We start from the raw sequence: 17370 nt of genomic DNA on the forward strand, positions 1-17370 counted from the left end.
ACTCATCAGCACCGGTGGCTATAACGGGAGGCATGAATTGAACATAAATTTTCCAACAGGCTGGTTGAACACAAGTTGAGAGACAGACGAACAGTGTTTCTAGCCGGATCACCAGGTAAAAACAGAGAGCTTTAAGAACCTTAAAGGGGTTGTATCCCCATTCTTAGTATTCTGTACATGGACAATTTCAGGTTATAATATTGTTTGCGCTAGATCAGTGATGGTGAACCTTGGCAACCCCAGATGTTTTGAAACTACATTTCCCATGATGCTCATGCACTCTGCAGTGTAGTGGAGCATCAAGGGAAATGTAGTTCCAAAACATCTGGGGTGCCAAGGTTCGCCACCACTGCGCTAGATGAATATCTCCTTACCTGCTTGCTTTGGGAGTAATTTTTTCTAATGACATCAACCAATGCTTGAGCCATTTGTCAGTTTTTCAGCAATCTTATGCTGCTGCAAAAATGCAACTGCTGTGCTGGGGCTGCGTCAGTCGGCATGCCGCAATACTCCTTACCTCGATTCTGGAGTAAGGAAGCAACAGGATTGGCTCCGATTCACTGCACTTAGTTTTCCGTAGTAACCGGAAACTGCTATTAAAGCACATGTTTGGAATTAAGTACAGGGAAAGCTACTGTGGGCTTAACTAAATTACAAGACAGACGAAGACCAGAGTTGGTATGGTGCCAGTGAACAGAAATCAGGAGCGTTAAAAAAAAATAAAGGATAAAATAAAAAATAAAAGCCAAATTTGAGTGGTAAGCTGCGATATTACATTTGTTTTAGGATTTATTACCCCTTTAAGGATGCAGAGCATGTCATAATTCCACAATTCAATGATTCCAAATGAAAACCATACCTGTAATGATTGTGTAGCTAACCGCTCTCTTCTTTAAATAGTCATACAATTGAGGTATAACCTCTTGCAAAAACACAACATCTGGACTGTACCTGTTATAGGGATACAAGAAATATGAAGTATGGTTCATTATCCTTACACAAAATGACTCTTTAAAAAGCAGCATCACTATATGTTCCAAAAATCTACAAACCTTTCTATTAATCCCACATGCTGTGCACATGTCCAACATGCTTCTGGCCACTTGTACCATTTGCAACCATACTGAGTCCCATGATACCCTGGGCTTCCTGTGAGCCATCAATCTGAACATACCAGTCGGCTAGGTGATGGCTTGCTGCACTGAGTGTACTTCCAAGAGTGACAGCTGCTCCAGTTTAGGTAGCAGAGCTCGGAGGATTTATCACTCTCAGACAGAAAACAGAAGTATATGTATTCTGACTGCAACTGTTATAGTAGTGACTCAAAGTGGTTGCAAACCCCCAGACCAAGGAATAATGAGCTAGTATGCATCTCATACTAGCTCATTATGACGTACTTACCTTAGAGCAAAGCTTCTGCAGCAGCCTGCACATTGCTGTGACTGGCAACATGTCTCCCAGAGTTACTTCCAGGCTCTGGCACTGTGATTGGCTGGAGCCACAGTGACGTCACTCCTGCGCATGTGCGGGAGCCGCCAGTCACGGCACGAGCAATTTCTTCAGTGCGCATGCATATAATGGTAAATATCTCCTAAACCGTGCAGGTTTAGGATATATTTACAGTACCTACAGGTAAGCCACATTATAGTTGCTGCATCTAAAGGAGGCAGCACAAGCAAAGCTCAATTGCAGGGTTTTACTGGCCTCAACCATTTTTGTGGCTCAGCCCTAAAATTTTTCCATTAGTTTGAGTTGTCAGACATAGCTACAGCCAGGACAGTAGAAAGCATGAACAGTATTTTACAGACATGTGGCTTGCGAATGCAAGATTCAGTATTGGAAGGCTCATATCCTATTAAGGGCCCAGAGTGATCACTTTCTGATCATTGTGCCTGAGACATGAAAATGATTGCTTCTAAAATCTGTTCAGTCATCACTTTTGCGAATTGTTTTCACAGCCCCTGACAAAGTATGGAATCACCACTCAAATGTTGATTTAATGGTGGGGAAAAGAAAAAAAAAAAAAAAAAAATTGTGAATAACCCACCTCTAAATCAGACATGCCTAATTTAGGGGGGAGTGGGGGGAGTTTTCATGGCTTTTGCCCTATGGCAAGGAGCATCATCCTGAAAAATTATATCAAACATCCTTTCAATTGATGGAAGAAAAGCAGCCAAAAAAAGGCCAATATAAACTTGTGCATTTATTAAAGATTTAGTGACTCATCTCCCCCGTACCCTTACCCAACATGCAACTCCAAATCAATGGATTGTAGAATGTTTTCTTCAGGCACTAATCTTCACACATTTAATTTTCGCATCACCCTGCACAAAGCAGATTTGTGATTCATCACTAAATATCACTTTCATCCAGTCAATGATTGCTTTTCTTTAGCCCACTGTAACCTTGTTTTTTTTCTGTTTAGGTGTTAAGAGGAAGTCTTTAATTGTACCTACAGGTAAGCCTATAACAAGGCTTGCCTGTAGATACTGTAAATATCTCCTAAACCTGCACAGTTTAGCTTGGGCCACTACGTGCCTGAGCCCGCAAACCTGGAAGAAACAGCGGGGAAGAGGTCAGCTGTCTCAGCAGTGTGCGGGCACCACCGCAGGGCTTAGTTCAGCAAGCATTTCATAACGAGCTAGTAGGAAATGCATACCAGCTCATTATGTCTTTCAGGGGGGTTTGGTTTGTTTTATCAGGTTTACCTCTAACAATGGTTTTAGTTTGGCTTTTCTGTATGTAAATCATTTCCTTTAGGCGATGTCTAACATTTCAGTCACAGACATTGACTCCAGTGTCTGACCATTTGTTCCTCACTTGTTTTGTGCATTTTCTGTTTTTAAAGGCATAATTTATACAGTTTCTTACAATGCAAGCATATTAGATATAGGTATACTTATTCACTAACCAAATTGAAACAATTGTGAATTGTTCTCACCTTGAAGCAGAATGGGTCTTCTCTGCCAATTCTTGGGAACCCGTCACCCGATAGGGACCAGTTGATCGACCAGTGGTCTGGTGCCCTCACAGAGTTCTGGGTTCCAGCTCGACCACGTTCGTGAGGGAAATTCACCTGAGACCACACTCTGGAACAAGTTAAGAAGTCTTCTCTGACTCGTACGAGGAGACAAGTTTCGGACAGATATTTGCCCATTGGTTCTGACCTCTATGACCCTTGCAATAGGGCTGCATACACAGAGTTCAGCTTTAGGAGCTCCTATCTGACTAGCAATTTTAGAGCTTGCATTAATATACCCTTTTACAAGGCTTATCTTAATCATCTCTCCTACATGCGATTGGTCGCCAAGATCTATGTTAATGTAACCAACCATAAATCTGACACCTGCTCTACAACCAGATAAACTTAATTACTCCCAGAATTCCTATATGTTCACTAAAATGATTTATAACTGCCTTTGCCCAATTAAAGACACCTGTGTTATCAGACCCTCCTCAACTTTAAGATTTAACCAAGTTCAAGAATTACAGACTTATGACCTTGAGAGTATGAACTTTCAATAACCCCACCAGATGTGTTATGTTTTTCACTATACAACCCTGTGTTTATATACATTAAGGTAATGTCATACACACATACCAATTACTTATTCAATATTTATACACACACACACACACACACACACACACACACACACACACACACACACGTGTACTTCCTTATAGAATGATTTTAACAGTTTTAATGAGGGCTCAAGCAGACCTTTGTTTGACCCTGTCAAACTTAAATTTAATGTTCTGTACAAAACTTTCCCATATTCCACCTATTTTAACCACCTGTTTTTCTTATCTTGGACGGTATCTTGTCAGCTATATTTCACTTCTGTCAAAAGTTTTCTTCCAATTAGTGAATTTATAAACTATGAAGTATACTAATAAACTTTTCACCCAGTAAAATATCTTATAAAAAAAAATATCAGAAAGAAGCAGAGGTCATCTAAAGTTCAACATTTAAAAATTAAGACGTTCTCCATTTTAGAACATAGTGTACATTAATGAAAATTTAATAACTATTGCTTTACTATCGCATAATATTGGTGCATACTGGTGCATAAAATGTCACCCTCTTCTGTAACTATGACACTATTTTATTGACCTAGTGGCCTTTATGTTTGTAAAAGTTTGGCATCTGCCTTTTATACTTCCACTTTTTTTTGTTTCAAACTTTTCATTGTGAACACCACAAGAACATTAGATACAAACAGAAATAATCTGTCTGCGAGTATGGTTCACAACACATGATATGGAAAACCTAGTACATATACAACCATAACTGTACATCTCCAACCAAATTGTTAGCGCACTCCAGTTTGGAACAAGGAGACACGATAATATATCTGCTAAGGGGATATCCAGTATCAAAGAGGAGAACCCCCGACCCAGCACCAAGATAGGACAGTAATCAAATCAGTAAGATACAGGAGAGTGTAAGGTACAGAGGAAAGTCAGCCTAAGGACCTTGTTCTGGTCACAAGAAACATAACTAGAGAATTTTTAGCCAGAGGCTAAGGAGAAAGGGGGGGGGGGGGGTGAACAAAGGAAAAAGCAGTGAGGTGACAAGAGAAAGAAGGATAGAAAGAGTCAGTGTCGGCGGGACCGCACGGGAGCCCAGAGGACCATCGAACCATTCAAAGTTAGTGTGGACTAGATTTATGGTACAATTAGGCTTGTGTCGAAATCTGCAGGGAGAAAGTTATCTGCCCAAGGAGTCCAAATTCGAGAGTGGCGAGGGACACAATCTAATAACGTTGCCTCGATCTTACTATGGATCATAGCTTGGGTCACTCTATTTTTCATTTCAGCTATATGGAGATTCAGGGTTTTCCAGGCTCTAGCAATGGTCTGCTTAGCAGCCATAGTCAATTGAAGGAGGAGGCGAGTTTGGGCACTAGTGTAGTCCCCTTCTATGTGGTTTAAAAGTGCCATACTTCCACCTTTTTGAATGACCATACCCCTACACTGCCATGCTAGGAGTTCTCAATTAACCACTTCAAGCCTTTTTCTGACACTTGTTGCTTACAATATTTTATGTCACTATTTGCACAGCTGTCTTTCAAGTGTAATTTTTTGAAAGAAATACACTTTCATGAATAAATTTATATGTGAAAGATTTTACACTTCGTAGATACCAAACATGTCATGCTTTAAAATTGCGCACACTCATGGAATGGCACTACGTTAGCAACTACGATACTTAAAAATATCCATAGGCGACACTTAACTAAGCAGGTAACCTGTAGAAATTTTTAGAGGTCTTGCTCTCACTTCAATGATCGTGGTGATACCAAACGTGTGTGGTTTGAAAACTGTTTACATTTGTGGGCGCAACTTACCTATGCGGTCGCTTCTGCACACGGAGGGATGATCTTTCTCTCTCGTGACAGTATTAGGCAGCAACAGGTAATCTTCATTTGTAGCTTCCCAGTCTATATCACTGCAGGACTTTATAGCTCCCCAGTTTCCTTTGTCTCAAAAGGGAACAGAGGTCTGATGCCTGATAGTGCACCAAAGTTCTAAGGGGCGCCTAAAAATATTTAAAAAAATAAAATCCCAAACCGGCACCAGTGGCAGAACTACCAGGGTCGCAAAGGTCATACTTGTAACCAGGCCCAGGCATTCTGTCACTTGGCTCAAAAGGGAAGGTTCTAGTTATGCCTCTATAGCAGTCACAGTGGAAGGTGTAGATTACTGTGCCCCTAGAACAAGGCATCATGCAGGGGAAGGTTTATCTACAGATTGCAAATGGAAGAGTTAAATGCACTAAAAATGTATTCATAAAAAGTACTTACAAAGCCAAATATGAACAAACAGCCCGAGCTCTTTCTGGAAGATTGGACAAGTCAAGCCCATCAATATTCCATGTAACAAAGATAAAATGGCTTTCATCTTTCGGGCTCACGGTTGTGTTCTTTGCTGTATGAATGATAACTGGCTCATCGCTGGTTAGATCTATGCTGGAAAAAAGAAAATAAAAAAATTAAAAAAAAAAGGAAATTTTTTAATCACACAAATACAGGCCGTCTCAAAAAGGATATTTAGCAAAGAGACTGTTCAGGCTGCCACTGCCATCTTACCACTCCTAAAAGCCTAGTAGCCCGACTACTATGGTAACCAAATGCCAAAAATACTACAGCCCTAAGCCCCTATGCAGCTGAGAAGATGCATAGAATAGGATTAAGATAGAGGAAATAAATCTATTCTAAACAGATCAGTCATTTAGACAAATTTACTTGCTGCATGCTTGTTCAGTAACTGAAAGCATTGTATGCCGAGATAGAGGCAAATATGAACTACACAGGCATCTAACACACCTGGCCTGGAAGCATAGGATGAGCTGCTCAAAAAATATAATACATACACATATATACATACACACACCCCGAGTCAGTATTGGTCCTAATGATGTTCTAACACTTGGCTTTTAAAATAATTTGTTCTCAACATCAACGCGATTGTGTACATGTTCCTTTTTTTCTATTTTGTGTATGTTACTATACAACAATTTTGAATGTGTCGCGTTTGCTTCAAGTTCACTTGACGAATCAGATTTCTTCTGGCAGTGGACTTAACGCTTCACATTAGATTTGTGTATGCACCGTGAACTCCAGCCGGGTTTTCTCTGCGATACCAGCGAGTACATTTTTTTAAATTGGTTAGTTCACCTGTAACCCAAATGATGACACAGAGCAGTATATACAGCATCTCACAAGAGAGTACACCCCTCACTTTTTTTTATATGAGAAACACTGAAGAAATGACACTTTGCTACAATGTAAAAGTAGTGAGTGTACAGTAGAGCTGCACGATTCTGGCCAAAAGAATAATGTTTTGCTTAGAATAAAAAGATCACGATTCTCGCAGCATCTTTACAAAAAATAAATAAATAAATATTGGGCTAACTTTACCAGTTATTTTTTTTTTTTTTTTTTTACTTAAAAAAAATTGCATTTGAATGACTGCTGCACAAATACAGTGAGACATAAAATTTGCAATGACCATTTTATTCTCTAGGGTCTCTAAAAAACCAACACCAATACACAATGTTTGGGGGTTCCAATTTTTTTTTTTTTACTAGAAAAAGGTTTAACTTGAAAACAAATGTCAGAAAAAGGTTTAGTGTAAAACCTCCCTCATTTTCACACCAAAGTATATTCCTTTGATGGAAAGAAAAAAATTGTTACAATGTTTGTACTTAAAGCGGAGGTCCACCCTAAAGTGGACCTTCTGCTCATTGAAATCCTCCCCCCCTCCGGCGCCACAATTGCCACCTTTCAGGGGGGAGGGGGGTGCAGGTACCTGTACAGTACAGGTATCTGCACCCACTTCCGGCGTAGATTCTGCAGAAGGTACGCCCCTTTCCGAAGGTCCGCTGCCTGCTGGGAAACACACGGATCCCAGAGACAGCGGGGACCATCCTTATTGCGCAGTGCAACTCGTGCATGCGCAGTAGGGAACCGGAAAATGAAGCCGAAAGGCTCCACTTCCTGATTCCCATACCCAAGATGGCGGCGGCAGCACCCGAGAGACGATCGAGAGATCGGCTTCGGGTGCCGACATCGCGGGCGCACTGGGCGGGTAAGTGTCATTATTTTAAAAGTCAGCAGCTGCAGTATTTGTAGCTGCTGGCTTTTAAAATAAATAAAAATAAAAAACACGGCGGACTCCCGATTTAAGTTCCACGGCTAAAGAATGTTGTGATTCTTGGCAGACTGCCCATTTTGTTTCTTCCCCTCTTGATGGCTGTCAGCTTGAGCAGAGAGAATTCTCTACATAGAAAGAATTGGGAAATATTTTTTACAAGATCGCGATAATGATTCTGTATGATTAATCATGCAGCTCTAGTGTACACAGGGCTGGTGCAAGGATCTTTGACACCCTAGGCGAAACCTAATTTTGCCGCCCCCCCCCCCCCCCCCCGCTGCGCCCGACTCCACTTTACCCTGCCCTTGCTACACATGTGACCTATCTGACCCCTACACTGACCTCCTGACACATACACTAATCCACCTGACTCCTACTTCCTGCACTACTCACATCACACTGACCCCTACACTGACCTACCTGATAATTACACCGAACCCACCTGGCACCTACACTAACCCACCTGGCACCTACACTAACCCACCTGGCACCTACACTGACCATCACACTGACACCTACATTGACACTGACACCTACACTGACCATCACACTGACACTGACACATACACTCACACTGGCCATCACACTGGCCATCACACTGACACTGACACATACACTGACACATACACTGGCCATCACACTGGCCATCACACTGACCCATACACTGACACTGGCCATCACACTGACCATCACACTGACACTGGCCATCACACTGGCCATCACACTGACACATACACTGACACTGACCATCACACTGACACATACGCTGACACTGGCCATCACACTGACACATACGCTGACACTGGCCATCACACTGACACATACGCTGACACTGGCCATCACACTGACACATACGCTGACACTGGCCATCACACTGACACATACGCTGACACTGGCCATCACACTGACACATACGCTGACACTGGCCATCACACTGACACATACGCTGACACATACGCTGACCATCACACTGACACGTACACATACGCTGACCATCACACTGACACATACGCTGACCATCACACTGACACATACGCTGACCATCACACTGACACATACGCTGACCATCACACTGACACATACGCTGACACATACGCTGACCATCACACTGACCATCACACTGACACATACGCTCACCATCACGCTGACACATACGCTCACCATCACGCTGACACATACGCTGACCATCACACTGACCATCACGCTGACACATACGCTGACCATCACACTGACCATCACACTGACCATCACACTGACACATACGCTGACCATCACGCTGACCATCACGCTGACACATACGCTGACCATCACGCTGACACATACGCTGACACATACGCTGACACATACGCTGACACATACGCTGACACATACGCTGACACATACGCTGACACATACGCTGACACATACGCTGACACATACGCTGACACATACGCTGACACATACGCTCACCATCACGCTGACACATACGCTCACCATCACGCTGACACATACGCTCACCATCACGCTGACACATACGCTCACCATCACACTGACACATACGCTGACCATCACACTGACCATCACGCTGACACATACGCTGACCATCACGCTGACCATCACACTGACACATACGCTGACCATCACACTGACACATACGCTGACCATCACGCTGACCATCACGCTGACCATCACGCTGACCATCACACTGACACATACGCTGACCATCACACTGACACATACGCTCACCATCACACTGACACATACGCTCACCATCACGCTGACACATACGCTCACCATCACGCTGACACATACGCTGACCATCACGCTGACACATACGCTGACCATCACGCTGACACATACGCTGACCATCACGCTGACACATACGCTGACCATCACGCTGACCATCACGCTGACCATCACGCTGACCATCACGCTGACCATCACGCTGACCATCACGCTGACCATCACGCTGACCATCACGCTGACCATCACGCTGACACATACGCTGACCATCACGCTGACACATACGCTGACACATACGCTGACACATACGCTGACACATACGCTGACCATCACGCTGACCATCACGCTGACCATCACGCTGACACATACGCTCACCATCACGCTGACACATACGCTCACCATCACGCTGACACATACGCTCACCATCACGCTGACACATACGCTCACCATCACGCTGACACATACGCTCACCATCACGCTGACACATACGCTCACCATCACGCTGACACATACGCTCACCATCACGCTGACACATACGCTCACCATCACGCTGACACATACGCTCACCATCACGCTGACACATACGCTCACCATCACGCTGACACATACGCTCACCATCACGCTGACACATACGCTCACCATCACGCTGACACATACGCTCACCATCACGCTGACACATACGCTGACCATCACGCTGACCATCACGCTGACCATCACGCTGACCATCACGCTGACCATCACGCTGACCATCACGCTGACCATCACGCTGACCATCACGCTGACCATCACGCTGACCATCACACTGACCATCACACTGACCATCACACTGACCATCACACTGACCATCACACTGACCATCACACTGACCAATACGCTGACCCATACGCTGACCCATACGCTGACCATCACACTGACCCATACGCTGACCATCACACTGACCCATACGCTGACCATCACACTGACCATCACACTGACCCATACGCTGACACTGACCATCACGCTGACACGTACGCTGACCATCACGCTGACACGTACGCTGACCATCACGCTGACGCATACGCTGACCATCACGCTGACACGTACGCTGACCATCACGCTGACGCATATGCTCACCATCACACTGACGCATACGCTCACCATCACACTGACACATACGCTCACCATCACACTGACACATACGCTCACCATCACACTGACACATACGCTCACCATCACACTGACACATACGCTCACCATCACACTGACACATACGCTCACCATCACACTGACACATACACTGACACATACGCTGACCATCACACTGACACATACACTGACCATCACACTGACCATCACGCTGACCATCACGCTGACCATCACGCTGACCATCACGCTGACCATCACGCTGACCATCACGCTGACACATACGCTGACACATACGCTGACACATACGCTGACACATACGCTGACACATACGCTGACACATACGCTGACACATACGCTGACACATACGCTGACACATACGCTGACACATACGCTGACACATACGCTGACACATACGCTGACACATACGCTGACACATACGCTGACACATACGCTGACACATACGCTGACACATACGCTGACACATACGCTGACACATACGCTGACACATACGCTGACACATACGCTGACACATACACTGACACATACACTGACACATACACTGACACATACACTGACACATACACTGACACATACACTGACACATACACTGACCTACCTGACTCCTAGTTCCTGCATTACTCACACACAAACCCCCTCCATACAGCTCAATGTAGATCAGGGAAGAACCACCCTCCTCCTTACCTCTGCTCTTTGATGCTTCAGCGACCATAATCCGGGCCTCTCCTCAGCACTGGGTGTGCAGAAGTGTTCAGGAGTCCACGCCAGCGCCGTCCACCCGCTCCGCCTCCACGATGTCCCGCCAGGGCCAGGCCAGCACCGTCCACCCGCTCCGCCTCCACGATGTCCCGCCAGGGCCAGGCCAGCGCCGTCCACCCGCTCCACGATGTCCCTCCAGGCCAGCGCCATCCATCCACTCCATGATGTCCCCGCCGGGCGGGAGGTCAGCTGACAGACCTCTCAATGCTCCCATCTCCGCCGAGCCCCGCCCCGCCCCTCCGCTGCACTCATAGAGACACACAGCGCCGCTCCACAGGGACAGGATGGAGCAAAGGAGTCCCTGAGCGGCGCTGTGAGATGAAAACATGTGAGCACAGCGGGGCGCTCAAGGGGAAACATGGGGGATTGGTGGCGCCGGCGGAAACACAGGAGAGGAGAGCTGAGCTCAAGTGGACAGAGGCCGTGGTTGCGCCCTAGGTAGTAGTGCGCCCTAGGCGGCTGCCTACTTCGCCTAGTGGTAGCGCCGGCCCTGAGTGTACAGCTTGTATAGCTAAATTTGCCCCTCAAAATAACTCACTCAGGCATTAATGTCTAAACCGGTGGCAACAAGAGTACACTCCTAAGTGAAAATTTCCAAATTGGGCCAAAAAAGTGTCAATATTGTGTGGCCACCATGATTTTCCAGCACTGCCTTAACCCTCTTGGGCATGGAGTTCACCAGAGCTTCACAGGTTGCAACTGGAGTCCTCTTCCACTCCTCCATTTAAAAAAAAAAAAAAAAAAAAAAAATAAAAAAAATAAAAAAAAAAAATAAAAAAATCGCAGAGCTGGTGGATGTTAGAGATCTTGCACTCCTTCACCTTCTGTTTGAGGATGCCCCTCAGATGCTCAATCGGGTTTAAGTCTCAACATGCTTGACCAGTCCATCACCTTTACCATCAGCTTCTGCAAGACAGGGGAATTGGAGGTGTGTTTGGGTTCGTTATGTTGAAATACTGCCCTGCAGCCCAGTCTCCGAAAGGAGGGGGATCATGCTCTGCTTCAGTATGTCACAGTACATGTTGGCATGCATGGTTCCCTCAATGAACTGTAGCTCCCAAGTGCCAGCAGCACTCATGCAGCCCCAGACCATGACACTACCACCACCATGCTTAACTGTAGGCAAGACCTACTTGTCTTTGTACTTCACCTGGTTGCCGCCACACACGCACGACACCATCTGAACCAAATATGTTTATCAGACCCCATGACATGGTTCCAGTAATCCATGTCCTTAGACTGCTTGTCTTCAGCAAATGGTTTGTGGGCTCTCTTGTGCATCTTTAGAAGAGTCTTCCTTTTGGGGACAACAGCCATCAGACAAATTTGATGCAGTGTGTAGCGTATGGTCTGAACACTGACAAGCTGACCCCACCCCTTCAACAATGCTGGCAGCACTCATACATCTATTTCCTAGAGACAACCTCTGGATATGACAGAGCACATGCACTCAACTTTTGGTCGACCATGGCGAGGCCTGTTCTGAGTGGAATTTGTTCTGTTAAAACGCTGTATGGTCTTGGCCACTATGCTGCAGCTCAGTGTCAGGGTCCTAGCAAGTTTCTTATAGCCTAGGTCATCTTTATGTATAGCAACAATTATTGTCAGATCCTCAGGTGTTTTTTTGTCATCAGGTGCCCTGTTGAACTTCCAGTGTCCGGTATTAGAGGGCAAAAAAAAAAAAAAGGAAAACACACAAGCCAAGCTACCAAATTTAATACACCTGCTCCCCATTCACACCCAAGACACTAACAAGTCACATGACACCAGGGGAGGGAAATGGCTAATTGGGCCAAATTTGGACAATTTTCACTTAGGCTTCATGAACACGAGACGCAGATGCAAACGCTGCTGGACACATGTTGAAACCGGCGTTTAGAAACGCGCGGTTTGCCGCGATTTTTACCGCCGTTTTACCGCGTTTGCGTCTAGAAGCGTTTAGTTAAGCTAACATCATAGACCCTCCCCAGCTCAAAAATTAACTATTTCAGCAATTTTGTGAGACCAGAGTGAGTAGCAGCAGCTGTGAGAGCTGCAGTGTACTTGTATTTAGCGTGTCACTTGCCACGGCACCTGCCACAAGTTGTGGATTGTCCACTTGCCACGTGACTTGCCACATCACCTGCCACGTCACTTGCCATGTCATCTGCCACAAGTTGTGGATTGTCCAACTGCCACGTCACCTGCCACAAGTTGTGGATTGTCCACTTGCCACGTGACTTGCCACATCACCTGCCACGTCACTTGCCACGTCACCTGCCACAAGTTTTGGATTGTCCACTTGCCACGTCACTTGCCACAAGTTAGGGATTGTCCACTTGCCACATCACCTGCCACAAGTTGTGGATTGTCCACCTGCCACGTCACCTGCCACAAGATGTGGATTGTCCACTTTCCATGTCACCTGCCATGCCACCTGCCACAAGTTGTGAATTGTCCACTTGCCACGTCACCAGCCACATCACCTGCCACAAGTTGTGGATTGTCCACTTGCCACATCACCTGCCACGTCACTTGCCACATCACCTGCCACAAGTTGTGGATTGTCTACTTGCCACGTCACTTGCCACGTCACTTGCCACGTCACCTGCCACAAGTTGTGAATTGTCCACTTGCCACATCACCTGCCACAAGTTGTGGATTGTCCACTCGCCACGTCACCTGACACAAGTTGTGGATTGTCCACTCGCCACGTCACTTGCCACATCCCCTGCCACAAGTGGATTGTCCACTTGCCACGTCACTTGCCACGTCCCCTGCCACAAGTGGATTGTTCACTTGCCACGTCACTTGCCACAAGTTATGGATTGTCCACTTGCCACGTCACATGCCAGTCACCTGCCACAAGTTGTTGATTTTCCACTTGCCACGTCACCTGCCAGGTCACTTGCCGCGTCACCTGCCACGTCACCTGCCACGTCACTTGCCACAAGTTGTGGATTGTCCACTTGCCACGTCACTTGCCACTTCACCTGCCACGTCACTTGCCACAAGTTGTGGATTGTCCACTTGCCACGTCACTTGCCACGTCACTTGCCACAAGTTGTGGATTGTCCACTTGCCACGTCACCTGCCACGTCACCTGCCACAAGTTGTGAATTGTCCACTTGCCACGTCACTTGCCACATCACCTGCCACAAGTTGTGGATTGTCCACTTGCCACGTCACCTGACACAAGTTGTGGATTGTCCACTCGCCACGTCACTTGCCGCGTCACCTGCCAGGTCACTTGCCGCGTCACCTGCCAGGTCACTTGCCGCGTCACCTGCCAGGTCACTTGCCGCGTCACCTGCCAGGTCACTTGCCACAAGTTGTGGATTGTCCACTTGCCACGTCACCTGCCACCTGCCACGTCACCTGCCACGTCACTTGCCACGTCACCTGCCACAAGTTGTGGATTGTCCACTTGCAATTGCAATTGTTTAAAATATTTTTCTAATGGTTTTTCATCATTTGCAATCATTTTTGAGATTTTTAATGTAAAAAAAAGGGTCACCTTTAAAAACGCATATAAACGCAAACGCGGCTAAACGCGGTAGCGGCGTTTTACCGCGTTTTGCGTCTGAAATATGGAAATTTTTGTTTCTGAACGCATTTTTTTGCTTCTGGAAAAACGAGACTAAACGCAACTGCATAAAAACTGAAAAAAACGAGACTGTGTGCATGGACACATAGGATAACATTGAATGAGTTCAGGGGCAGTTGAAAAAACTGTCCAACTGCATCTGAACGCGCGTTTAACTGCGTCTCGTGTGCATGAGGCCTTAGGGGTGTGCTCATTTTTGTTGCCAGCAGTTTAGACATTAATGGCTGTGTGTGTAAGCGGGACAGCAAATTTACACTGTTATACAAGCTGTACATCTACTTTGGGTACTTTTTAAATTGTGACAAAGTGTAATTTCTTCAGTGTTGTCACATGAAAAGATATTAAAACATTTACAGAAATGTGAGGGGTGTACACACTTGTGAGATACTGTAGGCAATTGTGGCGACTAGTTCCAATAGGTAATGACGAAGAGCTAACATTTGCGCAAAAAGGGTATACCCATTTGTTCCTGCTCCATCTGTCAACCACTGGTAATTTGAAGCTTCACTAAAAAGGATTTTTGGAAGTGCAGCCATTCTGAATTATTTCCTTATGGATCAGTCTATTGTTCTGTAACCTAGTCAAAACACAGCTTGACCTTTTGACATACCGTATATACTCGAGTATAAGCCGAGATTTTCAGCCTCTTTTTTGAGGCTGAAAGTGCCCCCCTCGGCTTATACTCGAGTCACCGCTGTCTGACTGCCCGAACAGCGTGTCGAGCAGACAGACAGCGGCCATTCTACCTTTCAAAAGCCGCGCCTCCGGCTCCGCCTCCGCCTGTGATAGGCGGAACACTCAATTTCCCAGCAGTCAGTGTTCCGCCTATCACGGACATCGGCTCATCCTCGTACTACGGACGAGGATGAGACGATGTCTGTGATAGGCGGAACACAGACTGCTGGGAAATTGAGTGTTCCGCCTATCACAGGCGGAGGAGGGAGGCGCGGCTTTTGAACAGGGGAATGGCCGCCAGGGCGCCGACGAAGAGCGGCGATCCTGGCATGGGACGACACGGAGGCTCGGGACGGGACGACACGGAGGCTCGGGACGGGACGACACGGAGGCTCGGGACGGGACGACACGGAGGCTCGGGACGGGACGACACGGAGGCTCGGGACGGGACCGGACGGAGGCTTGGGACACAGGTAGGCTGGACACACAAGGCTGCACGGACACACACACACACAGGGAGGGATGGATGGATGGACACACACACAGGGATGGATGGATGGATGGACACACACACACACACACACACACAGGGATGGATGGATGGATGGACACACACACACACACACAGGGATGGATGGATGGATGGACACACACACACACACACACACAGGGATGGATGGATGGATGGACGCACACACACACACACACAGGGATGGATGGATGGACACACACACAGGGATGGACGGACACACAGGGATGGACGGACACACAGGGATGGACGGACACACACAGGGATGGACGGACACACACAGGGATGGACGGACACACACAGGGATGGACGGACACACACAGGGATGGACAGGCATATCTCACCCTCGGCTTATACACGAGTCAATAGGTTTCCCAGTTTTTTGGGGGTAAATTGGGGGCCTCGGCTTATACTCGGGTCGGCCTATACTCGAGTATATACGGTATATGACCTATGGCAATGAATGATACAGTGACATCTAGATGTTGAATTGGAGGTTTCACCTATAGCAGACAAATTTAATAAGGCATGCTCAGGTGGAATTGTCTTTTTTTTTTTTTTGGAAAGTTTTAAGAAAAGGAAGGTCATCAGGTTATGCTGACAGGAGGACCCTGTAATGACACACCAAGGAAAGTATGTACCTGCCAGAAGTTATACCTAAAGAAGCATTCGGCTGATCTCTAGCATCTGCTTATACATTAAGCCTGGGATGGCCATTGCCTATGGAGTATTGTGAGCCTACTGAGTTAAGTAACTTTCTAATGATCTCAGACCATAGTTTCTGCTTATTTGCTAGGAAGTAGGTTGCATTGTGTTTGTTGTATTTATATCTACCAGTCTTATTCCTAAAAAATTACCAGTTACACATAGCTTTTTCTAAGAAAAAGAAAAAAAAAACCCTTCCAGGACGGCACACCTAAGGCCGCGTACACACGCGCGGACTGTTGGCCCAACTTTGTCCGTCCAACAGTTTGAGCGAACAGTCCGCTCAAACTTAGCATGGACGGACATGGCCACACACGACGGACGAACAGTTTGCTGAAACCGTGCGCGATGACGTGAACGGCACGTACGACGGGACGAAAAATACGACGTCCTATACACTGCAATGCAACCTTCCGACGTGGAAATCCTTTCTGAGCATGCGCGAGACTTAGTTGGCCGAACAAGCCTACACACGAGCGAACAGTCCGCTGAAACCTTGTTTCAGCGGACAGTTTTTCGGAATTTCCGTAAGACCTTGTTCGGCCAACTGTCCGCTGAAACTGTCCGCTGAAGCCCCACACACGAGCGG

General features: G+C 46.5%; 1 protein-coding gene across 1 annotated transcript in view; it reads right to left on the minus strand.

The window, feature by feature from the left end:
• The window catches only part of TDP2 (tyrosyl-DNA phosphodiesterase 2), a 52001-nt gene that overhangs the window by 19943 nt on the left and 14688 nt on the right, over positions 1-17370 (minus strand). Inside the window, exons 3-4 of the mRNA XM_077492285.1 lie at positions 5811-5975; positions 860-951 (exon numbers count right to left, since the gene is read on the minus strand). Of these exons, the coding sequence (XP_077348411.1) occupies positions 860-951; positions 5811-5975 (257 nt within the window). The remainder of the gene's footprint in view (positions 1-859; positions 952-5810; positions 5976-17370) is intronic.

This window comes from Lithobates pipiens, unplaced genomic scaffold, assembly GCF_037356315.1.
Source record: "Lithobates pipiens isolate NorthernLeopardFrog02 unplaced genomic scaffold, aLitPip1_a1.2 Scaffold_19, whole genome shotgun sequence".
Lineage (NCBI taxonomy): Eukaryota > Metazoa > Chordata > Amphibia > Anura > Ranidae > Lithobates > Lithobates pipiens.